Source organism: Dasypus novemcinctus, chromosome 19 (assembly GCF_030445035.2).
Source record: "Dasypus novemcinctus isolate mDasNov1 chromosome 19, mDasNov1.1.hap2, whole genome shotgun sequence".
Classification (NCBI taxonomy): domain Eukaryota; kingdom Metazoa; phylum Chordata; class Mammalia; order Cingulata; family Dasypodidae; genus Dasypus; species Dasypus novemcinctus.
The window spans coordinates 40,007,973-40,035,287 of NC_080691.1; the positions used below are offsets into that span (position 1 = coordinate 40,007,973).

Consider the following 27,315-nt stretch of genomic DNA (forward strand, 5'->3'; position numbering starts at 1 on the left):
GCATAATGCAATATCTTTGGAATAAAGTTAAAAAATGAAATCTCTGGACTTTGGTAATGAGAATAGTGAATATAAATTATCTGGAAAACTAATTCTAAAATCCTCTGCCATCTGGAATGGAAAGCAAAATAGAAAAAGCAACTGTTTCTCAGCAATACATATTTCTATTTGTTTCACATGAAAAAGTGAGACACTGAGAATAAGCAGATCTCAAAAGGGCAAGTACAATGCACCCTGGCTAAGTTTTACTGCTTTCTATACAATGTTTGGAAATGTGAACCTAAAAAAATCCCCAGTGGTGTTCATTGATGGAAAATATCAATGCTGTTCCACACAAACAGAATTCAGAAAAACTAGCATACCTTTTTAAAATTGTTGCTAACGGATACTGTTGTGATGGTAGTTCACATCATAAAAGGGCCTTTGTGACTGACAACTGATGGTAAGGTCAAAGACAATGCACACTCAAAACCTTCACCAGACCTCCAATTCATTCAAGATGGCTAAAGCCAGATTTCTGTATCTCTTAAAATCGTAAGACTCAGAAACATACCAATTGCCTAAGTTTTCCAGTTTTTTTGTTTTTTTAATAACATCTCAATAGGCACACTCCTTCTAAGCTAGCATTTGAGGTAGAATGGATAGATATCAAAAGAAAGTATTTTTTTCACAGAACTAAGATCTATGCCTGTAACTTCAGGAAAGATCAACCATCTGGAAAAAGACAAAGATTTTTAACAAGCTCTTCCACTTTCAGCTGATTGTGGATTTGATACTATTCGTTCCACATTGGAAACAGTTTTGCAGCTCAGCATTTCCAGTGGCAAACTCATGTAAATCAACTAATTATGGGAAAAAATGGTCTCCCTATTTATATTCAGTCTCAATTTAAATCAAGAGATTACCCTCAGGCCCATCATACAGTGATAATGTCTGAGTTCTTGGAAATACTGACAATAATTAAAACTGCCTTAATTGCTAGAAAACAGAGCTGAGAAATTCTGGAGCAACCATTTTACATTCAAATGGTTTACTCTATTTTAGAGTATGAATCCATTTTCAAAGGGCTCATAAGTCCTAAGAAATAGAGTCTCTTTCTAGAGTGACAGGTTCCTCTATATCCCACTTCACACATGGACAAAACTAACTAGATGCATCACATGGCATCTAGTAATTAGATGAGCCAACAGAAATAGGAATAAAGAGTGGGCATTTTATATTTAAGCATCCTGTTCTAATAGATCACTCAGTACCGTAAACAAAATAACAAATTATATACATCTTACACCAAAGGAACATCATCATCACCACTAACTACATTGGGAATAGAAGATCTAGATTATTCAAGAACATTTTACTAGCTGTCATAAATCCCATCACTAAAGACTAGTAACAGTAATTAAAAAACCCTAATTTTTATCATCTCATACTAGCAACATCCAGTATTTTAAAATACTAGCCTATGATTTTCAGGTTATCATGAAAATTTCCCAGGCCTACTTTAGGCCTTTATACTGATGTAATCAAGACAATAACCATCAATAGTTACCACAAACCTAATAAAGTTCAAAATAGATGTTTACTGTCGCTAACAGTTGCTCCATAAATTTACTAAGAATTTATCTGCTTACCATCTAGCACCAAACAGCAGGTTACTACCACAATGACCAATTTTTGTTTTAGATAAGCTGTAAAATAGTAACAAATAATCACCATCCACTTAATGTTTACTCTGTGCTGTTTATGAGCTAAGAACTTTGTAACCATTATCTTACATAATCCTTATAACCACTGCTGTCAGATTAGCCTCATTTTATAGATGAAGAAACTGAGGCTCAAATAAATTGACTTCCCAAGGACACAGTCAGATTCAGGTTTGATTGGCTCCCAAGCCCATACATGATCCTTCCACTGATAATCATGCTTTTAATTGCCTGGACTCTGCTTGCAAGTCTACATTAAATGGGAGGTCAGCAAAGGGCCATTTCAAACACAATTCATCATGGCAATACTGTAGCTGTCAGACCCTCCAAAATGGTTGTCTTTTAAGTTTTTTAAGTGAAGGAAAAGTTACTTTAAGACAAATCTTCCTTCTCTGAAGGAGACTTATTGAACCACTTAACACAGAGGAACGTCTTCCATCACCACCAATGAGAAGTCACACCATATGAAAATTTTAAAACTTCAGTTTCCTCTTCAGGATAAAAACGAACTTCCAGTCAGGCCACCAAGAAAAACAAATCACTTTTAAAACTAGTTACAAACAAAAAAACCTATCTTGGTGTTCTAAGGTTCATAGTTTCTTCTGGTAGGACTGGGCACATTCAAAAGTAGAACAAATTCAAAGGTCAAAGCTGTGGTCCAGATAAGAATTTCAGAGATTCCAAAAATGATATAACCAAACTTCAAATGTCCATACAAGTACCTAGTTCTAATACAACACAGTAAGTCAAATTCATAGAAAATTCTCCAACTTCATCTTAAACAAGTGATTTAACGAGGCTCGCTACTTTGCCCTGGCTCTGTTCACCTATTGTTAATAAGCTACAAAGTTTAAAAAAAAAAAAAAAAAAAGGCGAGAAATATCCCAGAACCCTCAAATTAAAGATCCACGGAGATAAACTCAAATTGAAGACTTTTAAAACTGAAGGACATGCCATTGTTTTTAGACCAAGGAAAAAAACAGGCCTCTGAAGGTAAAACTAACAGTAGGCAATGCTTAAACTCACTAACCTTCTTGGCTCCATAAATCTTAAATCTGTCACAGAGCAGCTGTATAAACTCTGGCATACAACCTCTGAACCTCAGTTGTCTCATCTGCAAAACAGGAATCCTTACCCCACAGGGCTGCCAAGATTATTTCAGCCGTTTAAAACAGTGTTTGGCACAAAGCAATTATTGTTGTTACTACTGTTTTACTATTGAAGTCTCTGGAGAAGTTGGAACAAGAACCAGATGTTGAAGTCCAGTTCGTTTTCTTCCAAGATTTGCCATACAGTCTTAACCATACTTGTCTGACGTCTGAGCTTTGGCTTATCTGAGCTTTGGCTTGTCATGCCAAAATTCAAAACCGAGATAACCATTTATCAAACTCAATCATCTATGAATATCTAAGTAGTCTCCAACGGTTTGTTGTTAATGTGGCAGCCTGAATTTTTAAAAAGACACTGAATGTTTTGCCCAAGGATATCCCATCAACTAGCTAAATAAGGTTAGATCAGCCACCTCCTCTAACTGGGCTTGCAGGCTCATCATCTCTGTGAGAATTCACCTAGGCAAACTCTAAGGTTCCATCTCCAAAATGCTCTAGGTTCAATTAGTTTCCTTAAAAAAAAAAACAAAACCAGGCCCACCATCTGACAAGTCACTTCATTACTCAGAAAAATTTTATTTTCTTTTAAGGAAAAATAGTAAACAAAAAATTATATACCATCTAGATCTCACAAATAACATATCTTTTCCATAAAAGGCTAAAAACATTGTACTATTTATTGGATAATCGAAGCCTATGCTTACAACCTTGAAGCTGGTGCTTTTCAGGTAACTCTGGGCCATTCATTTAGCGGCTCATCTAAAATGGTAGAAAACTTACCCTTATTTCAAAAATAACTGGTAGACGTATTAAAACATGTTAGTAGTTTTGATCCCACTGGCTCTTTCAAGACAGGGGCATAAGGATTGACTGACACATTCCAATACCACATTGGAGTTAGGGTAATCTTCTCATGAACTAAAGAACCATGAACACAATATGTGGCCCAGTTCTGGGTTTGCACACATTTGGGAGAAGGACTATTAAAAATTGATTTTTTAAAATTGCCACTTTTTGGACTTAAGAATCAAGTCCCAGGAAGACGTAAGAACTGGACATAAGAATCAAGTCCCAGGAAGATAAAGCCATCTATTAACTGGAAAAGTAAATAATTTTCTTCCCTAATTGTCTTTTTTTTTTTCCCCCTTACAAGAGTTGTTATAACCCAACTGTTTGGGCTGTTGTCACTAAAGAGAAGGAACAGTTGATACAACAGGCCAATTTCTGGTGGTCCAAAGAGCAGTACTTGGATTCCTATCAAGCACTTGACTGAAACAACTCAATACATTGACTTCAAATAACTAAAGTTTACATGTAGAAAATTCTGGTCCAATAAATGAAGATCAGATTCTTCTGGATTAGCAACAAATATTTCACTGATCTCAGTTCTTCACTAAAGAGCTCAAGATACATCCAGTGATACATCTCACTCCAGTGATACATCCCAAAAAGTAAGAGCGACGTTTCCTGGGGGAAGGATTTCCATATTAATATCAAGGAATGAGTTATCAGTGACCTCAGTGATATCTATGATACTTACGAATTTGTGTGCAGATATTCAAAGGTTAGTTGAGCTCGATTCAGACTGCTGTAATTTGTGAAAGCCATAACTGCAGTGACGTCTCAAGTCTTTTACCCACTGACTGGGAAATGTAATTTTACAATGGAATAGATTTCCCAGGATTCCTTCCAGTAAAGGTTTTCTAAGTCTGTGCTCCTTAATGAGAGTTAAAGTTACCCAGAATCTATTCAAGATATAGTTAAAGTGATGTCTAAAGCTACAGCTGATTCTTCTTTAAGTCTCTCTCATCTTCCCAATGACTATGACGTAGTATTTTTGGAAAACGTCATAAATCTGTAGACCTAAGGCGCTTTCAGCATTAACTTGTGATAGTTCCCTTCCGATTTAATCCAATGGAGACAATCTTGGAGTAGATGGTCTTGGAGTTGGCGGTTTATTACTGCTCCAGCTTCATGTTCTTTGAAAAGCCTTCTGTTTGGATTTTTTTTTCTGTTCCCCAGTAAATTTATCAACCCGAGAATTTACCAACTTCTGTCATAAAACTGGACAATCACCCATGTCTTCGCCATCAGTGATCCCAAGATCCTTAAACGTGCCCTCGCCTGGCGACCATGGCGTCGATGGAGATCATATATGGCGCTAGTTCCGGTTTCACCACCTCCCAACTGAAAGGCCTCCTAAACGCTGACAGGAATTTTTTTTTTCAAAGCCCGCCCCAAACTGGCTGGTTGTCCCGCCCCAATCTTCACAGAATCGCGAGCCAAACTAACCTCACACAGGCCCGCTAAATCTGAGACTCTGAGAAGACCCGCCCAAATCACCTCGGGCAGGCCGCGCCCCTCCCCCACTTCCCTCAGAGAGCCGCCTCAGGCCCTCCCCAGGCCTCGGCTCCGAGGCCTCCTCCTCACGGAGAGCAGTCAGTCCCAGCCTTTAAGGCCGGGTTTGAGGGCAGTGGCGAGCGCACCACCCGACCGGGCGTTGCCGGGCGCTTACAGCTGCCTTTGTCCCTCCCCACGGAATTGGAACCCCACAACCGCAGCGCGCGCTTGGAACCATGTGCTGCCTCCGCCTCCACCTCCACGTCCGCCGCCGCCGGGAGCCCGACTGCACGCGCGCCGCGCTGGATGAAAGGATGACAGAACTCAGCGCGGCGGGCCCAGCGTTTAGGGATCCGCCGCCGCCACAGCCACCGCTTTGTCTTCCCTAGCTCACACAGCCCGGTCGCCTCGCGCACTCCCCGACGCCCCAAACCCCCGAGGCCTCCGCGGCGCATTCGACCAATCACAGAGCCGCAGTTCCTCCCGCCCCCGCCCCAATGCGCCGCCTCCCGATTCGCGGGAAGGAACCCCCACGTGACCGGATCTTGGCGGCCGGGCCCGCCCCCGTCACGTGGTAGCGCACGCCTCTCTTCCTGCTATCTTGACCCTCTCCGCCATTTAAAGAAACAGTACCGGGGGCGGGTCGAACGACGCAGCCGGGACGGTAGCTGCGGCGCGGACCGGAGGAGCCATCTTGTCTCGTCGCCGGGGAGTCAGGCCCCTTACTCGAAGAAGCCCTGGCGCGCCCTCCCCCCCTCCCCGGTCTGGTAGGGCGAAGGAGCGGGCGCGCGGTCGATCGAGCGATCGGTTGGCGGCTCTTTCTCCTGCTCTGGCATCCAGCTCTTGGGGCGCAGGCCCGGCCGCCGCGGCGCGCGCCCGGTGGCCGTTGGCGCTCGCGCCGCGTCTTTCTTCTTGTACGCAGAACTCGGGCGGCGGCCTATGCGTTTGCTATTCGACGAGGAGTCGTCCGGGTGGTCGGCGGCGGCGGGCAGCTGCTCCGCCCCGCTCCCGGGGAGGCGGCGGCGGCGGCGGCGGGATTTGGCGCGGCCGGGGAGGCGGAGGTGGCCGGGGCCGGCCTGGAAGCCTGGCGCCAACCCTCGGGGCCCGCAAGGACCCAGTTGGGGGGGCAGGAGGCCGCCGGGGGATGGTTGGTGGTGGGCTTTTTGCTTTGCCTTTTCCTCCTTATGCCGCCTTAGCGAGGGGCGGGAGCTCTGGAGGCAGCTCCGGGGTGGGGAGACGAGCCCCGGAGTCGGAAGAGCTAGGTTTGCTTCCGGGCCTAGCCAACAGCTGGCCGAGTGACCTTAGGCAAGTCACTCTGTAATTTGTCTGCGCCTCAGTTTCCCCCTCTGCCTATCAATGTTTGTGGAATTGAACGCGCTTTGTAAACTACCAAGCGTCGGTGTATGTAAAGAACGATTATTGTTTGTAAAAGTTTTTTTTGAGTTGAAAGAAAACTTGGCGATTTCCCAGTCCTTGGAGTTTTAACCTGGGAATCTTGGATTGGAAATGGCGATCCCTAAACTCCCTGGAGTTATATGCAGAAATTTGTGGAAACGTGCGTTTTAGGGGAGTGAGGATCCATCGCTATCAAGTTTTCAAAGAGGCTATGACCCAGAAGAGTTAAGAACCATAATTTCTTTATGCCAAAGGGAGGAAACTGAGGCCTAGATGTCGTTTGGGACCCTTCACAACCAATTTAAAGCCCCTGTTTGAGTCCCTGGAATATGTGAGCTGTTTCTATGCATAATGGACATTCCGGGTAACAACACTCCCCTGTTTGGCTTCTGTTCTGAGCCCTTTCTTGTCACCATGAGGTGGCTGAAGGGTCGCTGATGCATATGGTACAGTGGCACCCTGTATAAAGCAGCTCAGACTAGGATTGGGATATGTTCTCTAGTATCAAGAAGCCTATTTAATCTTTGGCCCAGCAACTCTTTGTTTTCTGCTGCTTTTATGGTGCCTGACTATCTTAATCTTTCATTGATCGTTTTCCACGACCATGGTTGCCATCTTGCTCCTTAAAGTACTCTGTATCTCTTGTCTGTGGTTGGTAGTGGACAGGCTTATTTTTTAATGGTGCTGCCAAGCCCAGCTATTGAATGGTGTGCGTGGATTTTTAGCAAGCAGCTCACTGGAACAGACTGAACCAGGCTTGGAATTTGTGAACGTGTTGGGGTTTTTTTTTTCTTTATTAATAGAAGGGAAACATACCCTGAAACATTTTGTTTGTACAACTCCTGCTGAACCTCAAAATCAGTAGATTTGGAAGTGTTTTAACTTTTCCTGGCCTGCCCTGTATTCTCATTGTTTGCAAGTATGATACTAAGCTGGCCAAAATGCCAGTTTTTGCTTCTTTGTTACTTATCAGCTGCTTTTATCAAATTCTAGGCCATTATCCAGCAAACACTATAGAAATGTTTGAACGGTTGGATTTCAAACATTTTCATTTTGTGGAGTGGTGCTTACCAGTGGTACAGATCTAAACAAGTGAACATAAATAAACACGTTTAAATGTCTTCTGTCTGGTTAGATGTTAGCCAGTTCTGCTATTTCATACAAACGTCTGGGGAAAAAATCAATTGACTATTCCCTTTACATAAAAGGCAGAGACAAAGTGATCCTACTTGTAGAGAAATGACTCTTGGAGGAAAATATATTGGTCTCTTAGCTTTTTTGTAATTAAATCTGGATGTACCTCAAAAGAATCTTAAGACTGTGGTGATAAGATGCTTCCCTCTGGAGAAAGGAGGGAAAAACAAAAAAAAAAAAAACAACTGGAATGCAAAGCTTGAATTTTTGTGACAAAACATGATGTGTCCAGGATTGGAGGTTCAGAGTTTTCACTGTCATGTTCTGCACTATCTGGAGCAGATGTTTTTCATTGTAGCTGCAGCCATGGAATCCAGATTTCCAAGAACTGGACCTGGGACCTGAGAGAGCTTATCAGAATGAGGCAGGAACTCTGGAGCTAGACGTTTTTTTAATTTTACATTTTTTGGATTGTTGACCTTGCTGTGAGAAAAGAGGCAACGACTGAGCGGTACTGCCACCAGCATCCTTACTGGGAATTAGAAGACCTGAGCTTCTGTCTCTGAACAGAAACTCTTACGGCGCCCCATCCAAAGTGAACTACGGTACTTGCCATTTTCAAAAATGCCCTGTTCTTTTCCATCTCTGCACTTTTGTTCATGCTGTTCTCTATCCTGGGATTCCTTCCTGTTTTTTCACCTGTCAAAAACGCTGCCATTTCCTCAATATCCAACTCAAATGCTCTCTCCTCCATGAGTCCCTTAACTTCAACCAGGAAGAATACTAAGTTTTTTTATTTTTTACCTTTTGTATATATATACGATGTCATGTAAAACAATTATTGCATGCATTTGATCTCTTTTTAGATAGCAAACCCTTTAAAAGCATGTATCTTATACATCTGTCCACACATACCAACACCCCTGATGAAGCATGTGTTAGAAAAGAATTGAGAGCAAGTTGTCTCAGAATAAGCCATTGAGTGCTTGACTAGAGGAAAAGTCACTGGGTGTGAGCCATGTTTCTTCCTTTATTTTGTGTAATTATATTTTTTAATTCTAAATTTTAAAAGATCTAAGGCGTCCTCAGCTATAAAGAGAAACTGATCTTTTGAGTGACATATTAGAAAAAGGCACACGGATCAGAGCCGTCCCTCGGTACCTTATTCTCCCACTCAAAATGAAATTGTCTTGAAAGGAAAGTTGACAGCTTTTAGAAGGCCAAGGTCACAAGACATAGGAAGGCATAGAAAAAGGAAGAGGGGCGATATTAATTTCCTTTGCTTGGTTGTTGTATTACAAACTTAAAATCTCAGTTCTTGTTGTGCCTTCTGTGGAGCCATTCTCTTCTGCCCTCCTGTGCCCCAAATACTGCCCAGCAGCCTGAACACAATCAGTTTACTCCCCCAATATAGGAGGCTCAGAGTGGATACCTGTCTGTTTTTTGCCTGGGATAGTTTGTTCCTAGGAGTCAGAAAACAGTCTTTATTTGAGAACTCTTTCTGTTCTGATCATTAGTAATTGTTAGTCAAACTTTTTACTATTCATGTACCATTTGTCAGCCTCTGAGCCAGGTTTGTTCATAATTAGTATCAACGCCAGCTGACTATGCTGACAGCAGAACTGCCCCAGTATTAGTCTTGTGTTTGTAATATCATGCATTTGTTATCTTACTTGTTTTGTCCCTGCCCCTTCCAGTCTTGTGCCTCCTGGTTGCTGAGTGTTCACCTGGACCACCTTCCTTATGCTATTCCATCAGTCTGCAGATCTGATACCTGAATTTTACCCATGATTGAGTCCTACTACCTAACTACTGAAGAAGACACCATTCCTGTGGACCACTGTGACCCAAGAGGCATTCAGCCATTATGATGTGGCCTTCACCTCCACTCCTTTCCTGTTCTATCCAGATTCAGCACGCCCTGTATAGTGAAGTCGGAGTCCTCAAGCCAAATAGCTGAAGCTACTTTATTACAACAGAGGCACAGTTTGTTCCGTTGTTCCATGAGTGTTCTTTTTTTTTTTTTCCCTCCCAAGTCAAAGCCTTCAGAGACAAAATGAAATTTGGACCAGGGAATTTTTAGTTATTAATGCTATCTGAAGAATGACAACATCTCTTTGAGAAGAGCATTGGACCACACTCCACAATCTCAAATGACTGAGGTTGATGAGAAGTATCTAAGATCCCATCAAGGTCACGTCAAATCTCTAGTAGTTTCCTGAATCGGAAAGCAGATACTTTGACTTGTTCTTATCAAAACAAAGACATAGAACTCTTCATAGCATCTTCTTTGGAATTACTCAGGAACCAGAACTTTTCACACAAATATAAGAAATTCAACCAAGGAATCCCTTTACCTAACGCATCTCACAAAGCTCCAATCAGATTCCAGAAAAGCCTCCTTGAATACATCAAGGTAGAAACTGTGGTAATCCCTTATGTTTATATAGCACTTTACAGTTTTGAAGCACTTTTACATACACTTATCTCAACACAATAAGTTAACTATTGTCCCTTTTTGAAAATGAGGTAGTGGAAATTTAAAAGGTTAAGTACCCTATCCAAGGTGATGTAGTTATAGAGTAGTAACAGCTAGGCCTTCTGACTCTCAGTCCAGTACTCTTTACCTCCTACTTTACCTGCAGTTTTAAAATGGCTGGAGTTTGAGAACCCCAGAAAAGTTTCCAAATTGTGGAGCTTCCTGATCTTGGTGCCCTCAGTCTGGCAGAATGTCATAAATATTATGTAATCTTGTGATACATAAGATTTGTACTTAGACCAAACTCCCATGGCAACTCCTAAGGCTTAGAAGCAGACTGTCACCCTGATAGTAGGTACTCCAGTCAAAAAGGCACATGTTAATGTGACAAATAATCCCTCCAACATGAAACACAGCTACTTTTAAATCTGTTGTCCATCTTTATGGTATTCCCAAAGATGACCCAATTGAATGGGCATCCCTGTTCATATCATCCCTTTTAGTCTCAGTTATTCAGGACACCAAGAGCTTATATATACGTCCTCTATCCCCAAACTAATAATTATGCAAAATGAGTCCTCCATTTTTTTTACAGTAGTCATTTGCTGACTGTTTATATTATATTTATACATATAGTTTTTCTGTAATCAGATAAGCTGGTAGAATTGTAAAATGTAGGTGTCCTCTTTCCCAATCCATATTGCATTGAGTGTATTAAAGGATCAAAGAAAGTTTACAGCAAATAGTCTCATTTAGCTGTTTAACTCAGTGCGTCTAAAGTTTTAAGTGAGCATGGGATGCTATTTGGCTGCATTCCTTTTAATGGTATGAGAAAGTGTGTTTAGAGCAGAGTAGCCAGTGCCAACAGATTGCTCTGAAGATCCAGGAATAAACAGCATCCTTGAAACCTCCTTTTCTCTTACCTTTTCATTAACTGTGCTTGAATTAGTTGTCCTCCCTCATCTGAGGGTCTTGCACCTTGACCATTACCATTTTTTCTGTCAAGGAAACCTTTGGAAGATTGGTGGGCATAAATAGAAAATGGGAAAAAGTTAATTCTGCTGAAAAATTGAGTGGGTTCCATGACATTTAGCAGTATACTTCTCTGTCCCTATAAGTGTGATGTAAACTTAGTTCGAAGAATTGCCAGTTGGGCTAAATGGAAAAGGAAGGGAGGGGGAAGAGAATAAAGAAAATAGTGTTGGGGGAGGGGGAGATAATTTCTTAGAATTTGAGTTGTGGCCCATTGAGATCTTACCAATGCTTGAATTAAGAAGTCATCCAGCTGTATACCTCTTGGAGTAATAGTTAGCAAAAAAAAATGCATTTTGTAGCTTTACGCTGGCTGCAAAACTCTTAGAGCAGTTGTCATATCCGATAGTCTTATCCTCTGATACTCACTTATAAGCCCAACTTCAGGTAATCAGAATTTATGGCAAATTTCAACCTGTAATGTCACCCATGTTAGGGCAAGAATGAATAGGAAAACACCTTGTCTTACCAGTTTCTGGTTTCTGTGACCTATTTTTTGTATTTCAGCATTTTGTGAACAACTTATTCTTAGATCATTCGTTTTCCAAAGGCTCTGTGGCCATGAAGCACTTTGAATGAAAACTATGCGGGAGCCCTGTGTAAAAGTGACACTGCTCAGGATGAAGCAGGATGGGGGGCCTAAAATCTGCCACAAGCACCTTCCTTACCACCATGGTGACAGCTAAGGGGACTTCCTTGCAACGGCTAGAGTTCGTCAGAACACAGTTTGAAAACTGCCCTAGAGAACATGTTTGACCTGGATGGCATCCTGATCTTTTCAGTACCTCCACCCAACACAGCCCATGTTCAGCTGATACGGAATATTTCTTTTGAATACTTACTGTGTGCAAACCTTAAAAAGTATAAGAAGATGGGCATATCTTTGCCTCCTAGAATATTCAATGATCTGAAAATGGTATCAAAAGGACCTAATTTAACAGCTCTCTGCCCCCAGAAGGACTTCCAGTGATTCCTGATACAGCCAGAGTGATGTATATGTACTCTATGCTGACAAACCCCCTTAACCAACATCTTTCACAAACACCAGACACTCTTAATGGTACTTGAAGTATATATGACTTTGATGTCTTGACCCTCCTTGGATATACAGCAAACTGGTATTGAACCTAAGGCCTCATTGGGGCCATATTATACCACCTTGTACATTTGACCTCTCATCATCAGAAATAATCTAATTCTTCATGTACAAGGGATAACCATCAACTAAGAAAGTAATGTTCAAAGACTGGCAACATTACCTGAAAGGGGCTCAGTACCTGGTTATCTTTCATCTTATTCTCAAACTGCAGGTCACTATATGACTCAACCATTGGCAGTTCACTGCTCCTTGGTTTTTATTCAGCTTAATTACTGCTTTCAGGATAAATGAACTAAAAACCTGCAGAAGAAAAAAAGTCAAAACACTTTCTCCATCACTGGCATACCTGCCTATTCTGCCCCTGAATTGTGACTACTCAGCTCTAATACATATAACAGCTGATCCACAAGAGACAAATCTTAGAACATCCTTCTTCATACGTGATTAAAAACTTGGCCATTTGGAAATTTTTTTTCCTAGCCAATGAGAGGAGTTCTTTTAAGGATGAGTCTTTTGCTCTCTGGTACCATCAACTCTCTAGGTGTTAGGGTTATTTGGAGGCAGCCTCTTCGACCATGCATGATAGCCTGCTTGCTGGGCATTTTAAATCACGTGTCATCCACTTTTTTGCTGGAAATGTAGACTTACTTGAAAAAAATAATCTGCAAAGATTGCAGCTAAGGATTTTATCAGTAGACTTCAGATCTTCCTGCTGCTTCTTCATGTTAAGACCACAGTCCCCTGCCTTTGTGGATGTTTTAATGGAATTTCATCTGTCTCTAGCATCTTTTTACTCTGAACAACATGTGATTCAGAGTGGCTCACTTCATTCCTTGTCGTGAGATACTCTCAGGCACCAAAACAACTTGTCTGTTCCTGAAAAGGATTCAATTCATTAACTCCCTCACCAGATCACTTTGAACGAGGAAACATGGATTTGTGTCTTGAGAAAATCTCATTGTTTTACTTTACAATGGATTTAAAATACAGTTCTCAACTACTCAAGTCATCCAAGTCCTCCTGCACCAGGCTGATCTAACAAACTAAGGCCTAGGTCTGGATGACTAGCCTGCTTGTACATGCAACTATTATTTGTAAAGAAGAAAATACTGAAAAGCTCAATTTTTCTACTACCTTCACAATATCAGCTTTTTCTCCCTCTGCTTTTCCCTATACTTTACAGAAAAAGACATTGATCTACACTGCCAGTCATTCCCTCTGATCCTGTCAAACTCAGTCAAAAAGAGAGATTTAAGATGAGAATGATCGTACCACTCACAAGTTTTCATGTAGAGTGTGTATAAGAATTGGTGGTTGGAAAAGCAAAAAGCCTAAAATTCAAATCTAGAAACTTGCCTACTATCTCCGTGCCTCAGATCTCATCTTAATCTTTCAGTGACACCATTTACCTAATCTGAGGCCTTGACTTACTTTATAAGAGGATTCTGAAATTGGCTGAGTCAACAGAAGATGAAAACATGATTACCAAAGAAAGTAGGGCTGTCCTTGACAAACCTAGCTCCTTCGACCCTACTGCTTCCAGATGTAGCAAAGATTCCTAAACCTAACCTCAAGTCTGGAATGAGCATATGGCCTTCTGAGCTGCAAGTTACCCTGGGCAGATGAGCAGTGAGATGAAAGATGCTATAAGCTGACTGGCCCACTGAGATCAAAAAGTTGTATCCAGAGTAAGCCATACAGATTAACCTGGGAATACCTAGAATAAGAACTAATTTCCAGAGCTTCATTATTAATCTGCCTGTACTTTGAGGTCATATGCTCATTATTTGTATGGCTGGTCCTGCTGAAGGTACCCTGCTTGCCTGTTTACCTGACTTAGCCCTTGCCTACCTTTTTTGAAGTGTTGCTGCAATCAGACTGATTGCGATTGAAAAGAATACAACCAGCCTCAGCCTATTTTGTGCCTAATTCCACCAAGGATTTTGAACAGAAGCAATCCACACCTCACCCCACCAGGACTTAATGTTTATAGCAGAAAGGACCATGCTATACACTCCTTGACCAGCAGCTATTTTTTTCTTTCATGTGCCGAGTAGGCCTCTATACCTTTATGTGTTTGATTATTTTATTTTAAGCACCTGGGACCATTTCTACCAGATCTGGAAGGAGTACAGATTCAAAGCACTGTCCATTCCTCTCTTCTGCAATAATACAGAGATGAGTCTGATTGTATGTATTTGATTGTTTTAAGCACCTGGGACCTTTTCTACAGATGTGGAAAAAGTACAGATTTAAAGTACTATTCATTCCTCTCTTCTGCAATAATACAAAGATGAGTCTGATTGACCAGTACTCACAGAAATGACCAATTCAACTTGGGAAAAAAGACTTAAAGGAACACAAGAAAGGTTTTTCACTGAATTTAAAATTTACTCCTGACTCAATCTCACAAAACTATTTATCAGTGGGGGTTAGTTGTCCTGCTTCACATCAGCAAGATGGTTGGGCTATGAGACTCATGACCACTGAGTTTGCTTATATTTAAATTCTACTGTATTATCATCCAAAGTATGTTATTGGACATGATTATTATTCCATTCACATGGATTTATAGGCTTTCTGAGGAAAGGACAAACTTATTTATCCCTCACGGTGTTTTCAGAATACTTTTATTTATTAACAAGAAAGCAAGAACGCCAGCCGTTAACTATTCAACTACATGAGCAGAGATTAAAGTTTTTCAGTATCTGGACTCATCATGGACATCACTTGTTTTTGATAGCCTAGCATCCATTACATGTTCTTGTAACAACTTGATGTTTCTTGGTACTTGAAACATCCAGTCTGGTTCAGATGGACTCACCCAACCTTGAACTTCATGGGTGGACATATAATTCAGACCTGATCCGTCTGAACAGTTCATCTCCTCGACCATAGCAACTGGTTCAGGGATGGTCATGTGATCCAAGTTGGTCCAGTGATACTCAGCCTTACAAATTTTACTGAAGGAGGAGAAGCTCTCTTTGCTGAGGTTACTAAGCTCAGTGGGTTGAAAAGCTGGAACCAACAGGGCCTACCACATGGAGTGAGCCAGTCAGAGAATAAGCCAGTGCAAAGGAAAGAGCCAAAAGATGGAGAGACTTGAGTTCCTGTTGACATCGTTTGTGCCCCTGGATCCAACCGTGCCTGAAGCTAGTATATTCCCTGGACTTTACAGTTATGTGAACAAATAAATTCCCTTTTTTGCTTAAGTCACTTTGAGTTGGGTTTCTGTTTACTTGAAGCTACTTCTAATATCTATCAACATCAAAACTGACAGATCCAGGTATTTATTAAACTAGCAGTCCTGTCACACTGAAGTTTTTCAGTATCTGGTGTCATCGGGACATCACTGGAAACTATTTTCCAGACCAGGAGACCAAATGAAACAGTAATTTACCAAATGTTACTACTACATGGTAGGGGGAAATAGAGGAAAACCTAAATGTCCATCAGTAAAGGATTGGTTAAATGAGAAAGTTCTGCCATATGAGACATTCTGTATATCCATTAAAGTGAATGAAATACGTTTACTGTGTGTGGATTTGGAAAAAAGGCATTGATATATTATTAAGTGAAACAAGCCATTGACAGAAAAGTATAGTATGAAGTCATTTAAAAATTTGTGTGTATATGGGATAAATGCATAAAAAGTCTACTAATGGCTATGGGAAGTGGAGACTACATGACGCTTTCAACTTTATGCATTTCTGTATTATTTGAGTATTTTACACTATCAACATTACTTTTAAAAAATTAAATTTAGTACTACTGTTTAACTTTGGCAAGTTAACATTGAGCCTATTTTATCAAATGATAAAAATGCCTATCTTTACATTTGTAAATAGTAAGAAATAATGTGTTCATCTATTATGCAAACTGATGGCTTGTTAGGATTCCTTGTTCGAGAAACTCAAATAGACCTCAATAATTGGTCCTTAAATTTTTCAAGCATACCTCTTTCAAATGTCTCAGCTTATTTGGATTATGAGAATTTTATAGTTTCCATGTTTATCAAAGATTATTCCATTTCTGAACTGATGTTAATATATCTATTGCAGTATTCACACTAGGCAAAGGGAAGGGACAATCACATTTTGAGTTACTCTGACCAAGGTCAATAAGGACCTTTTTATAGCTTTTATTAGTCAGCCAAAGGGGTGCTTGTGTAAAGTACCAGAACTCTGTTGACGTTTATAAAGGGTATTTATTTGGGGTAGAAGCTTCAGTTATCAGGCCCTAAAGAGTCCAACTCAAGGTACCATTAGAGATACTTTCTCACTCAAAGTCATTGGCCATGTGTTAAAGCAAGATGGCGGGCATTGTCTGCAAGGGTCCAGCCTTCCTCCTTCCTCTTAAGGCTCCATGATTCTAACTCCTTTCAATCTCAGCTGTAGGCTATCATAAGGCTCATCACTCTCCCCAGAACTTGTATACTTATCAGGCTCATCTCTCTTCTTGGGGCCCTGTGTATGGAGCACTCTTCCTGCATATCTGCTTCTGTGTGTCTCCTTCCGTGTGAAGAGTCAGTTTTATCCCCACCAAGGAGGTCGGGACTCAAACCAAGTCAGTCACCCTAATAACATGGACAAATAAAATCCCTAATCTTGATTTAACAAAGTAAAAGTGAACCTGTGAATCTGATACAATCCGAAATGCCCAGAGGAACAGACCAGTTTACAAACACAATCCAGTATCTATTTTTGGAATTCAGAAACAATACCAAAGTGCCTTATTGCTAAATCAAATACACATGAATCTTATCTGAACTGTCAGCAACACAGGCAACTCCCAACACCTTGAAATACTCTTCTCTTGGATGACACTTGCATTTTCTTTCTGCCCTCCTGGCTGTTTCTCCATGGTTTCCATTATAGGTTCTTCTTATCATTTAAATATTGGTATAGTAGACATCCATTGTTTTACCTACTCAAGATCACTTCCCCTTTACAATAGGTCCACAATTTTCCTTTGGAAAGCTACTCTTTGCATAATTTTAAAAGCCCATATTTTTAGCAGAACTGTGAATTATAGTATACTTGCCTCACACCTACTGCCTGAGGTATGGGTGTGTGATGTATGCTTGTCCAATCAAAATTTCCCTCCCACTGGGGATATGGATCTTCAGAGAAGTGACACTAAGTGATTTAGAGTTGAGTTGTTAGGATAGCATTCCAAAGAAACCACATAAGAGTTGATAGAATGAGATTTCCCAAGGCACCCTGGTTCCTTTTCTCATGTCCTGGTTATGATTATCCGGTGTATTAGTCACCCAAAGGGGTGCTGATGCAAAATACCAGAAGTGGGTTGGTTTTTAAAGAGGATATTTATTTGGAATAGAAGCTTACTGTTACCAGGCCATAAAGCATAAGTTACTTCCCTCACCAAAGTCTATTGCCAAGTGTTGGAGCAAGATGGCTGCCAATGTGTGCCAGGGTTCAGGCTTCCTAGGTTCCTGTCTTCCCAGGGCTCATTTCTCTCCAGGCTCAGCTCCTCTGTTTTCTCCACAAGGTCAGCTGTAGATTATGAGGCTCTCTAGGCTTTGCCTTTCTCCATAAGGCCAGCTTTAGACTACCTCTGGTCTCTCTGTCTCTGTCTCTTTCCCTGGGGCTTGATTCTCTCTGGGTTCAGTTGCTCTGCTTCTCTTTGTGCTTATTTCCCAGGCTCCAGCTCAAAACTCCCAACTAATTCCTTTGCTCGACTTTGTAGTTTTATCTGTGAGTCCGCTCCCACCAAGGTCTTACTAACGTAGCTCAGTCATAGCCCTAATCATAATTTAATCACACCCAGGTACAGACCGGTTTACAAACATAACTCAATATCTATATTTGAAATTAATAAACCATATCAAACTGCTATGTCCAAATTTTCCTCTGATTTTATAGGCTACCTTACATCATTCAAAGTTCTGTTTTTGTTCATTTATGTGGGTTTCTGTTGCTTGCAACCAAAGAACTCTATAAATAATTACAGGGATTGATACCAGAGAGTTTAGTAGACTTTAGACCCTCGGGAACTTAGAATGATCTAGTTAATGCTCTGAGACTGAATTAAGGGTAGCAGTAACTACCACTCTTCCAGGTGTAGCAGTTCATGGTACATAATGGCAAAACAGCTAAAGGAATTCATTCAACCTTGTCATTTGGAACCATAAACCTAATGAGAGCAAAATTTGGAGAACCAGGTGATTTGCTGGCAATAAAACAATTTGAAATGAATAAGGAAGGCCACAGCCATTTAGTCGAAATGATTATTTGTATTGTCTTGGGCAATTTAAAGAGAGGAATCAAATTCAAACCCAGAAATTTACCCATAGGCATAGTATATAATCCAGAGTCTTTCTGGATAAATAAATTTATTTGTACTAAAATGCAAACTAGTACTTGGAGATTGATGTCCCAAAATGCGAACTTAAAATGCTGATGGAATTTGCAGCATTCTAAATCTCTTGTGAGAGTTAAAGCATTAACCAGGAAAGAGACTGACTTTCAGAGTGGTGATAAATGGGAGGATTCAGAGGACTTGGAGAATTCCAAGCCCTGAATGTCTCAGGAATAAAGGTTTGTGTCTCCCCATTAGTCAAAAACCCCTGGCTGAAAAAAATATATATCAAATGTATAGTGGAGGAAGAGAGAATTACCCACTACAGTTCTATGACTTCTTGCAGAAACATATATAGGTTCTAAATACATCTCTCAGTTTGCCTTATTTTCCCTTTACCCTCTATCCATTTTATTTTATTTTTTTAAAGATTTATTTATTTCTCTCCACTCCCCCCCCCCCCAGTTATCTGTTCTCTGTGTCTATTTGCCGCGTGTTCTTTGTCCGCTTCTGTTGTTGTCAGCAGCACAGGAATCTGTGTTTCTTTTTGTTGTATCATCTTGTTGTGCCAGCTCTCCGTGTGTGTGGCGCCATTCTTGGGCAGGTTGCACTTTCTTTGGCACTGGGTGGCTCTCCTTACAGGGCGCACTCCTTGCTTGTGGGGCTCCCCTACACAGGGAACACCCCTGTGGCATGGCACTCCTTGGGCGCATCAGCACTGTGCGTAGGCCAGCTCCACACGGGTCAAGGAGGCCCGGGGTTTGAACCGCGGACCTTCCATGTGGTAGATGGACGCCCTAACCACTGGGCCAAATCCACTTCCCTCTATCCATTTTAGTATTCTTCCTGCACACTCCTGGCTGAGGTTTGAGCATGATCCAAGTTAGTCTAATCAGACTTTTCTAAGTTGTAGCTTGAGCTGTACTGATGACAGTGTTCCTTTACTAATGTGTATGAAGCATCTTGGTTATGGCTAAGTGTGCCAAGAAGTCCATAAATTGGAGGTTGCAACATAGGGTTAAAAACTAGAGAAGAATGAGCATCACCCACAAAACTTAGACAATGCTGGATATGATAACTGGAAATTATTTGGTGTTATCTCCTTTTAGGAAGAAAGTGAATGCATTTTCGATGGTATGTTCAATAGAAGCATTTTTTAAAATTGTTCATATTGAAAAAGAGTGTATGTACTGGACAGCTAAGAGATAGAACATAGTAGACAGTTATTTTTGCCCACCCAGTACTTTTTTGTCTCCTTTTGAGAATAACACCTCACCTTCCCTTTGGAAAGCTACCCCTGTCCCATGCCTTGTGAACCTTATGGAACTGTCAATGAAATTCCCTCACTTGCTCAGATTCCTGACTTTCTTGAATATTCTTGTAAACTGTCTCATATCCTTCCAACATCTTTCCAATAAATCAAATTGCTTGTACAAGCCTGTCACACATAACTATACAAAGAATCTCCTCTACAACCATATGCAGAGGTCAGGGTTGGTTTTAGTTGCTTGTGGTCATAACCCCAACTGAATCAGTGTTCCTCCTATGCCTTAGACCAGGAGTTCTTAACCTTTTTTCTTCACAGACCCCTTACTAAGACCACACTATACTTTGTATTGTTTAATACATATATCATATGCTCACCAGCATATCCCCACAAGAATAATGTTTTTTGGAATTTCAGTTCAAACTCCGGACCCCTTGTTAAGAGCCCCTGCCTTAGACCCTCTTGCCTTTTAGTCTCTTCTTGAGAAATTTTATCCATTACAATGGCCTCAGTTTCCAGACTATATATTGATAATTTCCAGACTTCGTCTTCAGCCCATATGTATTTCCTGAGTTCCAGATCTGAATGTCCATCTCTAACCTGGATATCCCCTTAAAACACACAAATACCTCAGACCCAACATATTAAGCACTGACCCCATCATCTTTCCCTCCAAATCTGCTCTTCCAGTATTCCCTTCTTGATAAATGGCACTATCCTCCACCATGTTGCTCAAACCAGAACATGGGATTTATTCTTAATGCTTCCCTCTCTCTCACCCCAGACACCCATAACAATTATTAAATTATGTTGGTGTGATCATCTAAATATAGCTCAAAATACCGTTGCCACTTCTCTCACCCTTGTCCAAGGGAACATCGTCTGGCACTTAGGACCCTTCTAGTGGTCTCACTGCCTTCATTGTTGTCCCACTACAGTTCATTCTCTACAAAGCAGCCCAAGTAGTCTTTGATACAAAAATGTGATCATGTTACTACCTTGCTTAAAACGTTTTAATAGTTCCCCATTGCCTTCAGAATGAATCCCTAAACTTTATTTTGGTTTATAAGGCTTTTTGTTATCTTACTCCTCTAGACTCATCTTTCACCTCTTCAAGTAGGGACAGCTCAATTTTGCATATTGCAATGTCCTTTAATATTTCATTTTTAAAAAGCATTCCAAATGCTTTTAAAAGAGGACTGAAGGAAAGATTCCATTAAAAGAAAAAGAGGGAAGCAGATTTGGCTCAACTGATAGAGCGTCCACCTACCACATGGGAGGCCCAGGGTTCAAATCCAGGGCCTCCTGACCCATGTGATGAACTGGCCCACGCACGGGGCTGATGCACTCAAGGAATGCCATGCTACGCAGGGGTGTCCCCCACATAGGGGAGCCCCACGCGCAATGAGTGTACCCTGTAAGGAGAGCCGCCCTGCGCAAAAAAAAGTGCAGCCTGCCCAGGAGTGGCACTGCACACACGGAGAGCTGACGCAGCAAGGTGATGCAACAGAAAGACACAGATTCCCAGTGCTACTGACAAGAATACACGCAGACAAAGAAGAACACACAGTGAATGAGCACAGAGAGCAGACAACAGGGGCAGGAGGAGAGAAATAAATAAAAAATCTTTTTTAAAAAAGATACTTGATATCTATTGACAATTCAGAACTATACAGTTAGTTACCTATTATTATGAGTACTATAATTACTTCTATATTTCTCTTTCCATTATATTTTCTAAATTCTGATGTGTAACTGCTACATAAAGTGAGAGAGCTACAGTAAAGTACCTAGAGAGTAACCAAGTCCCTACCTCACAAAATAAGCAAAAATAAATCCCAAAAGGACAGTAGATTTAAGCATTAGAATGAAATGTCAGAAGAAAATTCAGGATACTATTTTTATAATCTTATGATGGGAGATCTTCATAAGAAAATAAGAAACCTGGAAGCCATAAAGGGTATTATAAACACATTTGACTACTTAAAATTGAAATCTTGGTTTTGTAAAAAGACATTTTTAATAGACTAGGGAAATATTTCTAAAATAAGTGACAGATAATAGTAAATTGACAGCTTCAGAACAATCACCCCAATAGGAAACACCCAAAATGTAACTCATGGCAGAAGAAATCTAAAAGATTAACAATAATAATTACTAAGCACCTGTTTAGTGCTTACTACATGGTAGATAGTGTTTCCAGCATGTTACAAGTATTATTTAATCCTCACAGCTTACCCTATGAGATAAGTAAGATTTTACAGCTAAGGAAACAGGCTCAGAGAGAGAAAATAACTTGCCCAAGTCACACAATAGGTGGTGGAGCTATACTTAAATTCGGCCATGTGACTACAGAGGCTGTGTTTTGAGCCCTTTTACTCTAATGAGTTTATATAGGTATATGACAGAGAATCAGCTTTCACATGTGGACAGTGAGGTATGACTCAAAGCAACAACAAGGAGGCTTTCAGTCACTGGCGAAAATTTAGAAGAGCAGCAACCTCCTGTGTTGGCAAGAATTAGGGTAAATGGGAACTCTTGCGTATTGTTGGTGGGACTGTAAATTGTTCCAGATTTTTTGAAAGATAGTCTTACAGTGTCAATGACATTTTTCAAATATATTTTATCTATGCAGTCGTACTTTGCTGACTACCACAACAAAAAGCTCTAAGGTGTTAAGTACAAGGAAGCTTATTGTACATGGCCTGTGGTAGCAGGAATATGGAAACAGTCCAAGAGTCCATTAAAAGGAAATGGGTGTAGAACACCTATACTCTGGAGTATTGTGCAACTATTAGAATATATGAGCCAGGTAGCTAGCTGGGCTTGATCTGAGAGGCATGTTCATGACATGTTTTGTAAGCAGAAAGAGAACGTTGTGGAAAACAGATGTAGCTCAACCAATTGGGCTCCTGTTTACCATATAGGAGGTCCAGGGTTTGATGCCCACCATCTCCTGGTGAGGGCAAACTGGCCCATGTTGAGTGCCAGCTCACACGGGAATGCCTCCCCGCACAGGAGTGCCGCCCTGTGTGGGAATGTCACCTAGCACAGGAAAGCCACCCCATGCAGGAGTGTGAGCCCATGTGGAGAGCTGGTGCAGCAAGATAATGCAACAGTAGACACAGAGAGAAAATAAGAAGATGTAGCAGAACAGGGAGTTGAGGTGGTACAAGAGAGTAACCACCTCTCTCCCACTTCAGAAGGTCTCAGAATCAGTTCCTGGAGCTGCCCCATGAGAATACAAGCAGACACAGAACACACAGCGAATGGACACAGAGAGTAGTTAATGGGGGGAACAGGTGGGGGGGGGGAGAAACAAATCTAAAAAAAAAAAGTTACAAAGCACTGTATATCATGAAAACCTACTTTTGTGAAATTTAAAAAAAACAAATGGATCTAAATGAGCGTGAAAAGGAAGGGTGGAAGGACACATGAGGCTATATGGCTTCAATTGAGGGGTTAGAAGAAACTCAGTACTTCATACATATTGCCATTTTTTCACTAGTTATGGAGAGCACATGTTTTTTTTTTTTACTTTTTAAAGAAAATTTACTAATTTCTAGGGAAAATAATTGAAGTACAATTTAAAAGAAGCAGTGAAATTGTAACTGGACCTTTTCAAATGAGTTTATGCTAGTAGAATAGTTATGGTCCAAAAGAGAGCAATGAAGAGTAATGGTCAGTTAAGTCTTTACATTCAGATTTGCCTTTTGAATTCTGGGTAACTGGTCCTCATGCTTTGGATGGGCCACTCTACAATAGAGAAAGGCTATCTGTTCATCAGGCTGCCATAGTCTGGCAAAGACTAGTTGTCTCACGATAATCTATTCACCCCATGGTAAAGACCACATTTCTAGCCAATGGGACTTGAGCAACTTCTGGAAATTGTCCTTAAAAGGCATGTACCGGGAAGCAGAAATGACTCAGGTGACTGAGCTCCTGCCTATCACACCAATGGTCCCTGGTTCGGTTCCCAGTGCCTCCTAAAGAAGACAGTGAGCTGGTGTGACAGGCAGGTGCGGCAAGCTGACTTAACAGGATGATACAACTAAGCAGGGAGCAGAGGTTCCCAGTGCCTCCTAAAAAGAAAAAAATACAAACAAGACAGCGAGCTGACATGACGGGCAGGCACAGCAAAGCTGATTCAACAAGATGACACGACAAGAGACACGAAGAAAAAACAATGAGAGACACAACAAGGCAGGAAACGGAGGTGGCTCAAGTGATTAGGTGACTTCCTCCCACATTGGAGGTCCCAGGTTCAGTTCCTGGTGCCTCCTAAAAGACACAGCACATAGCAAATTCAAACAATGAGGGGGTGGGGAGAAAGAAATAAAATAAACCTTAAAAAAAAAAAGTCTTGTGCCCATGTTTTAGTTTGACCAACAGCTGCCAATGCAAAGTACCAGAAAATGGATTGACTTTTATAAAGGGGATTTATTTTGAGTAAAAGCTTACAGTTCTAAGGCTGTGAAAAGTCCAACTTGAGGCACCATAAGAGGTGCTTTTCCACCAATCATCTGCCTTGTGGTGACACAAGATGTCGGGCAATCTCTGCCTAACTCACTGCCTTGCCCTCCAGGTTTACTGTCTCCCATTGCTCACCTATGGACAACCAGGCATAGCCCCTGTCTCTTACCAGGCCGCCTCTGTCAGGCTCGGCTGCCCCTCTTTCTTCCCAAGTCTAGCGGCAAGTTATCAGGCATATGGCTCATTTCACCCTGGGCCCCAGCTCTTTGAGCCTCTCCTTTCACATGGCAGGACCAAATATGGCAGAGCTCCCTTTTTCTGTGTGTCTCTGTTTATATCACACCCAGCAAAGGGCAGAGACTCAACCTGAGTCACACCTCACATCCAACTGAAAGAGTCTCACACCCACAAGAATGGATTTAATTCACAAACAGAATCTTTCTCTTGGAGATTCGTAAAATAATTTCAAACTGCCACGGCCCATATCACTGTCCTTCCTGCATCCTGCTGACTAGTCTATGGATTTGATGGCTAGAACTTGAGCGTGTCACTGTTGAACTAAGGGGGGAAGTGCTGCATGTGAAGGACAGGAGAGCAACAAGTTAGAAGGAACCTGGGTTCCTGCTAAATGTGGAGCCACCATACCAGCCCTGGTCTGTTTACCTCTGGAATTGATTTACAAGAAAAATAAACCTCTATTCTCTCTACATCATTGATACTTAGGGTTTCTCTGCCTCGTAACTGAACCTAAACTGACCACAAATAGTTTGATGGGAATAATTCTTAGGAATATCTAATTCCATTTGTTCTAGTTTTGTAGTACTGAAGGAAGTATAAAAACTGCCGAAATGGAAGCGGATTTGGCTCAACTGATAGAGCGTCCACCTACCACATGGGAGGCCCAGGGTTCAAATCCAGGGCCTCCTGACCCATGTGGTGAAGCTGTCCCATGTGCAGTACTGATGCGTGCAAGGAGTGCCATGCCATACAGGGGTGTCCTTGGTGTATGGGAGCCCCACATGCAGGAGGGCACCCCATAAGGAGAACCGCCCCACGCAAAAAAAAAAAAAAAAGCGCAACCTGCCCAGGAGTGGGGCTGCACACACGGAGAGCTGACGCAGCAAGATGACGCAACAAAAAGAGACACATTCCTGGTGCTGCTGACAAGAATACAAGCGGACACAGAAGAACACACAGCGAATGGACACAGAAAACAGACAACTGGGTTAGGGGGAAGGGGAGAGAAATAAATAAAAACAAATCTTTAAAAAAAACAAACTGCTGTAAGGGGCAGTCCCTAGGTAGATGACTGGTTGGGTCATGAACCAGGCATGTAACTCCCATCATAAATTAATAAACTGGCCTTTTTATTATTAGGTTCCCTCCTTTATGCTCCCAGGGCCCCCCATTGCCATGGACATCTGTTGATTTTGTCTGCCCAGCATCCACTCCCATTTCTTTTGATAATAGCATATCAATTTGCTCTCTTGAGTTTCCAGCCCTCCTCCATTTTCTGTCCATGTGCTAACTCCCCCTCAATCTAAAAATGAACATATAACCCATATTGGTCTACTGGAGCACTGCAGACCCATGGTCAGATTGGGTCAAAAGTGAGTAGGTGATGTAAGCCAAGCCAATGTTGTACAAACAGAGCTAATCCTAGGGGTAATGTTTTTAAGAACTGGGAAAGGCATTTCCTTTTTTTCATCCTCTGATTTTAGAGCTATAAGTTGCGAGCCTGGTACTGCTGGTGGCCATCCCACCACAAGAGAATTGCCCGTCTGAGAATGCAACCTACACATTCAGCCATGCCTGAAGCTAAAGTAACCCTGGACGTTTTTTGCAAGCCAATAAAGGCATTTTTTGCCTAATTCAGTTTGTCTTCTCTCTTCATGCAGTGGACAGTCATCCTCATTTCAGCTTATTTCTAACACCTAACACATAATAGGTGTTTAGAAAATAGGAGACCAATTCATAAGAGACAGAAATTTAGAGCTGATCAGCTCCAGTAGATTAAGCCACTCATGTTTCCACACTGGCAAAGTGGAGGGCAGGCATTGTTCTATCATCCTCCAAGATGATTTATTAGGGAGTCGATAGAGTGAAGGAGTTATGCACAGATTTTGTTCCAAGATGGTCTCACTAGTGCAAATTCTGGTTCTCCTACCCACCATGACCCTGGCAAGCAACTAACTGCTCCAAGCCTGTTTATTTGTAGAAAGAAAAAGAGCAACCATCCCTACCTCAAAGATTGTGTGGATTAGGAGGTGAGAGGATGAACACATGGTTTATGGGACCTGGTGGCCTAGTCAGCCCTCCATAAAAAGCAGTTTTGGGGAATAATGTCATTAAAGTGACTGGCAATGCCCTGGAAGCCTCTCCACTCAACCAGCCAGCCATTCCCTTGTCATCTTTAATCTCAACAACTGCCAGTGCCACACATATACTATCAGTAAATCTGCTTTTATAAGGAAAATCAATTTCTTTTTGGCCTCACTACCCTCAGGGGTGCTGGTGGCCAAAACACTGTCACATTCCATTTCTCACATGGGCTAAGGTCCTTGAGCACTGCCTGTGCCAGTTGGCCTGGCATTAGTATCTTAGGTGCCAAGCAAATGTTTTAGGAGGCCTGGATTAAGGAGGCTTAGTTCTCGTTGATAGAAATATGTCTTTCTTCATCTATATCAGGGCAGGTGGCCAGTTCTGGAAGCCTGGACAACCTCCAGGCAGGTGAGTGACTTGCACCACTTCACTGGCTGCATCAGATCAAGGCCCAGTGCTTCCACTGCCTCCTGGCTTTAGAAAGTTGCAGCTTGATTTAAGCACAAGTTATATTCCGGGTCCTTCACACCAATAAGAATAAAAGGTATTTTTCTGTTCTGTTTCCTAAAAATGTTAGAATAGCCTAGAAGACCTTAAGTGCCTCATCCCAGGTTGCCATCCTGAACTGCCAGGCCTCCAAG

General features: G+C 41.5%; 2 protein-coding genes across 3 annotated transcripts in view; one reads left to right on the top strand and one right to left on the bottom strand.

The window, feature by feature from the left end:
* MORC2 (MORC family CW-type zinc finger 2) overlaps window positions 1–6,403 on the bottom strand; it is a 49,645-nt gene extending 43,242 nt beyond the window's left edge. Inside the window, exon 1 of one of the 2 annotated variants that reach the window (XM_058281674.2) lies at window positions 4,353–6,403. In XM_058281674.2, the coding sequence (XP_058137657.1) occupies window positions 4,353–4,420 (68 nt within the window). In that variant the 5' untranslated portion in view covers window positions 4,421–6,403. The remainder of the gene's footprint in view (window positions 1–4,352) is intronic. The other variant, XM_058281673.2, reaches the window with a different exon arrangement.
* On the top strand, window positions 5,389–15,507 carry TUG1 (taurine up-regulated 1). Its single transcript, XM_071209669.1, has 4 exons — window positions 5,389–5,484; window positions 5,821–8,286; window positions 9,379–10,097; window positions 11,700–15,507. The coding sequence occupies exons 1-2, from the start codon at window positions 5,389–5,391 to the stop codon at window positions 6,346–6,348; spliced, it is 624 nt and encodes a 207-aa protein (XP_071065770.1). The 3' UTR covers window positions 6,349–8,286; window positions 9,379–10,097; window positions 11,700–15,507.
* Window positions 15,508–27,315: the final 11,808 nt, after the last annotated feature.

Excerpts from the sequence above, each read along its gene's own strand:
- TUG1 (XM_071209669.1), top strand. The coding sequence starts at position 5,389 with ATGTGCTGCCTCCGCCTCCACCTCCACGTCCGCCGCCGCCGGGAGCCC. Across the intron at positions 5,485-5,820 it reads GGATGACAGAACTCAGCGCG|CTGCGGCGCGGACCGGAGGA; the intron begins GCGGGCCCAGCG and ends CCGGGACGGTAG.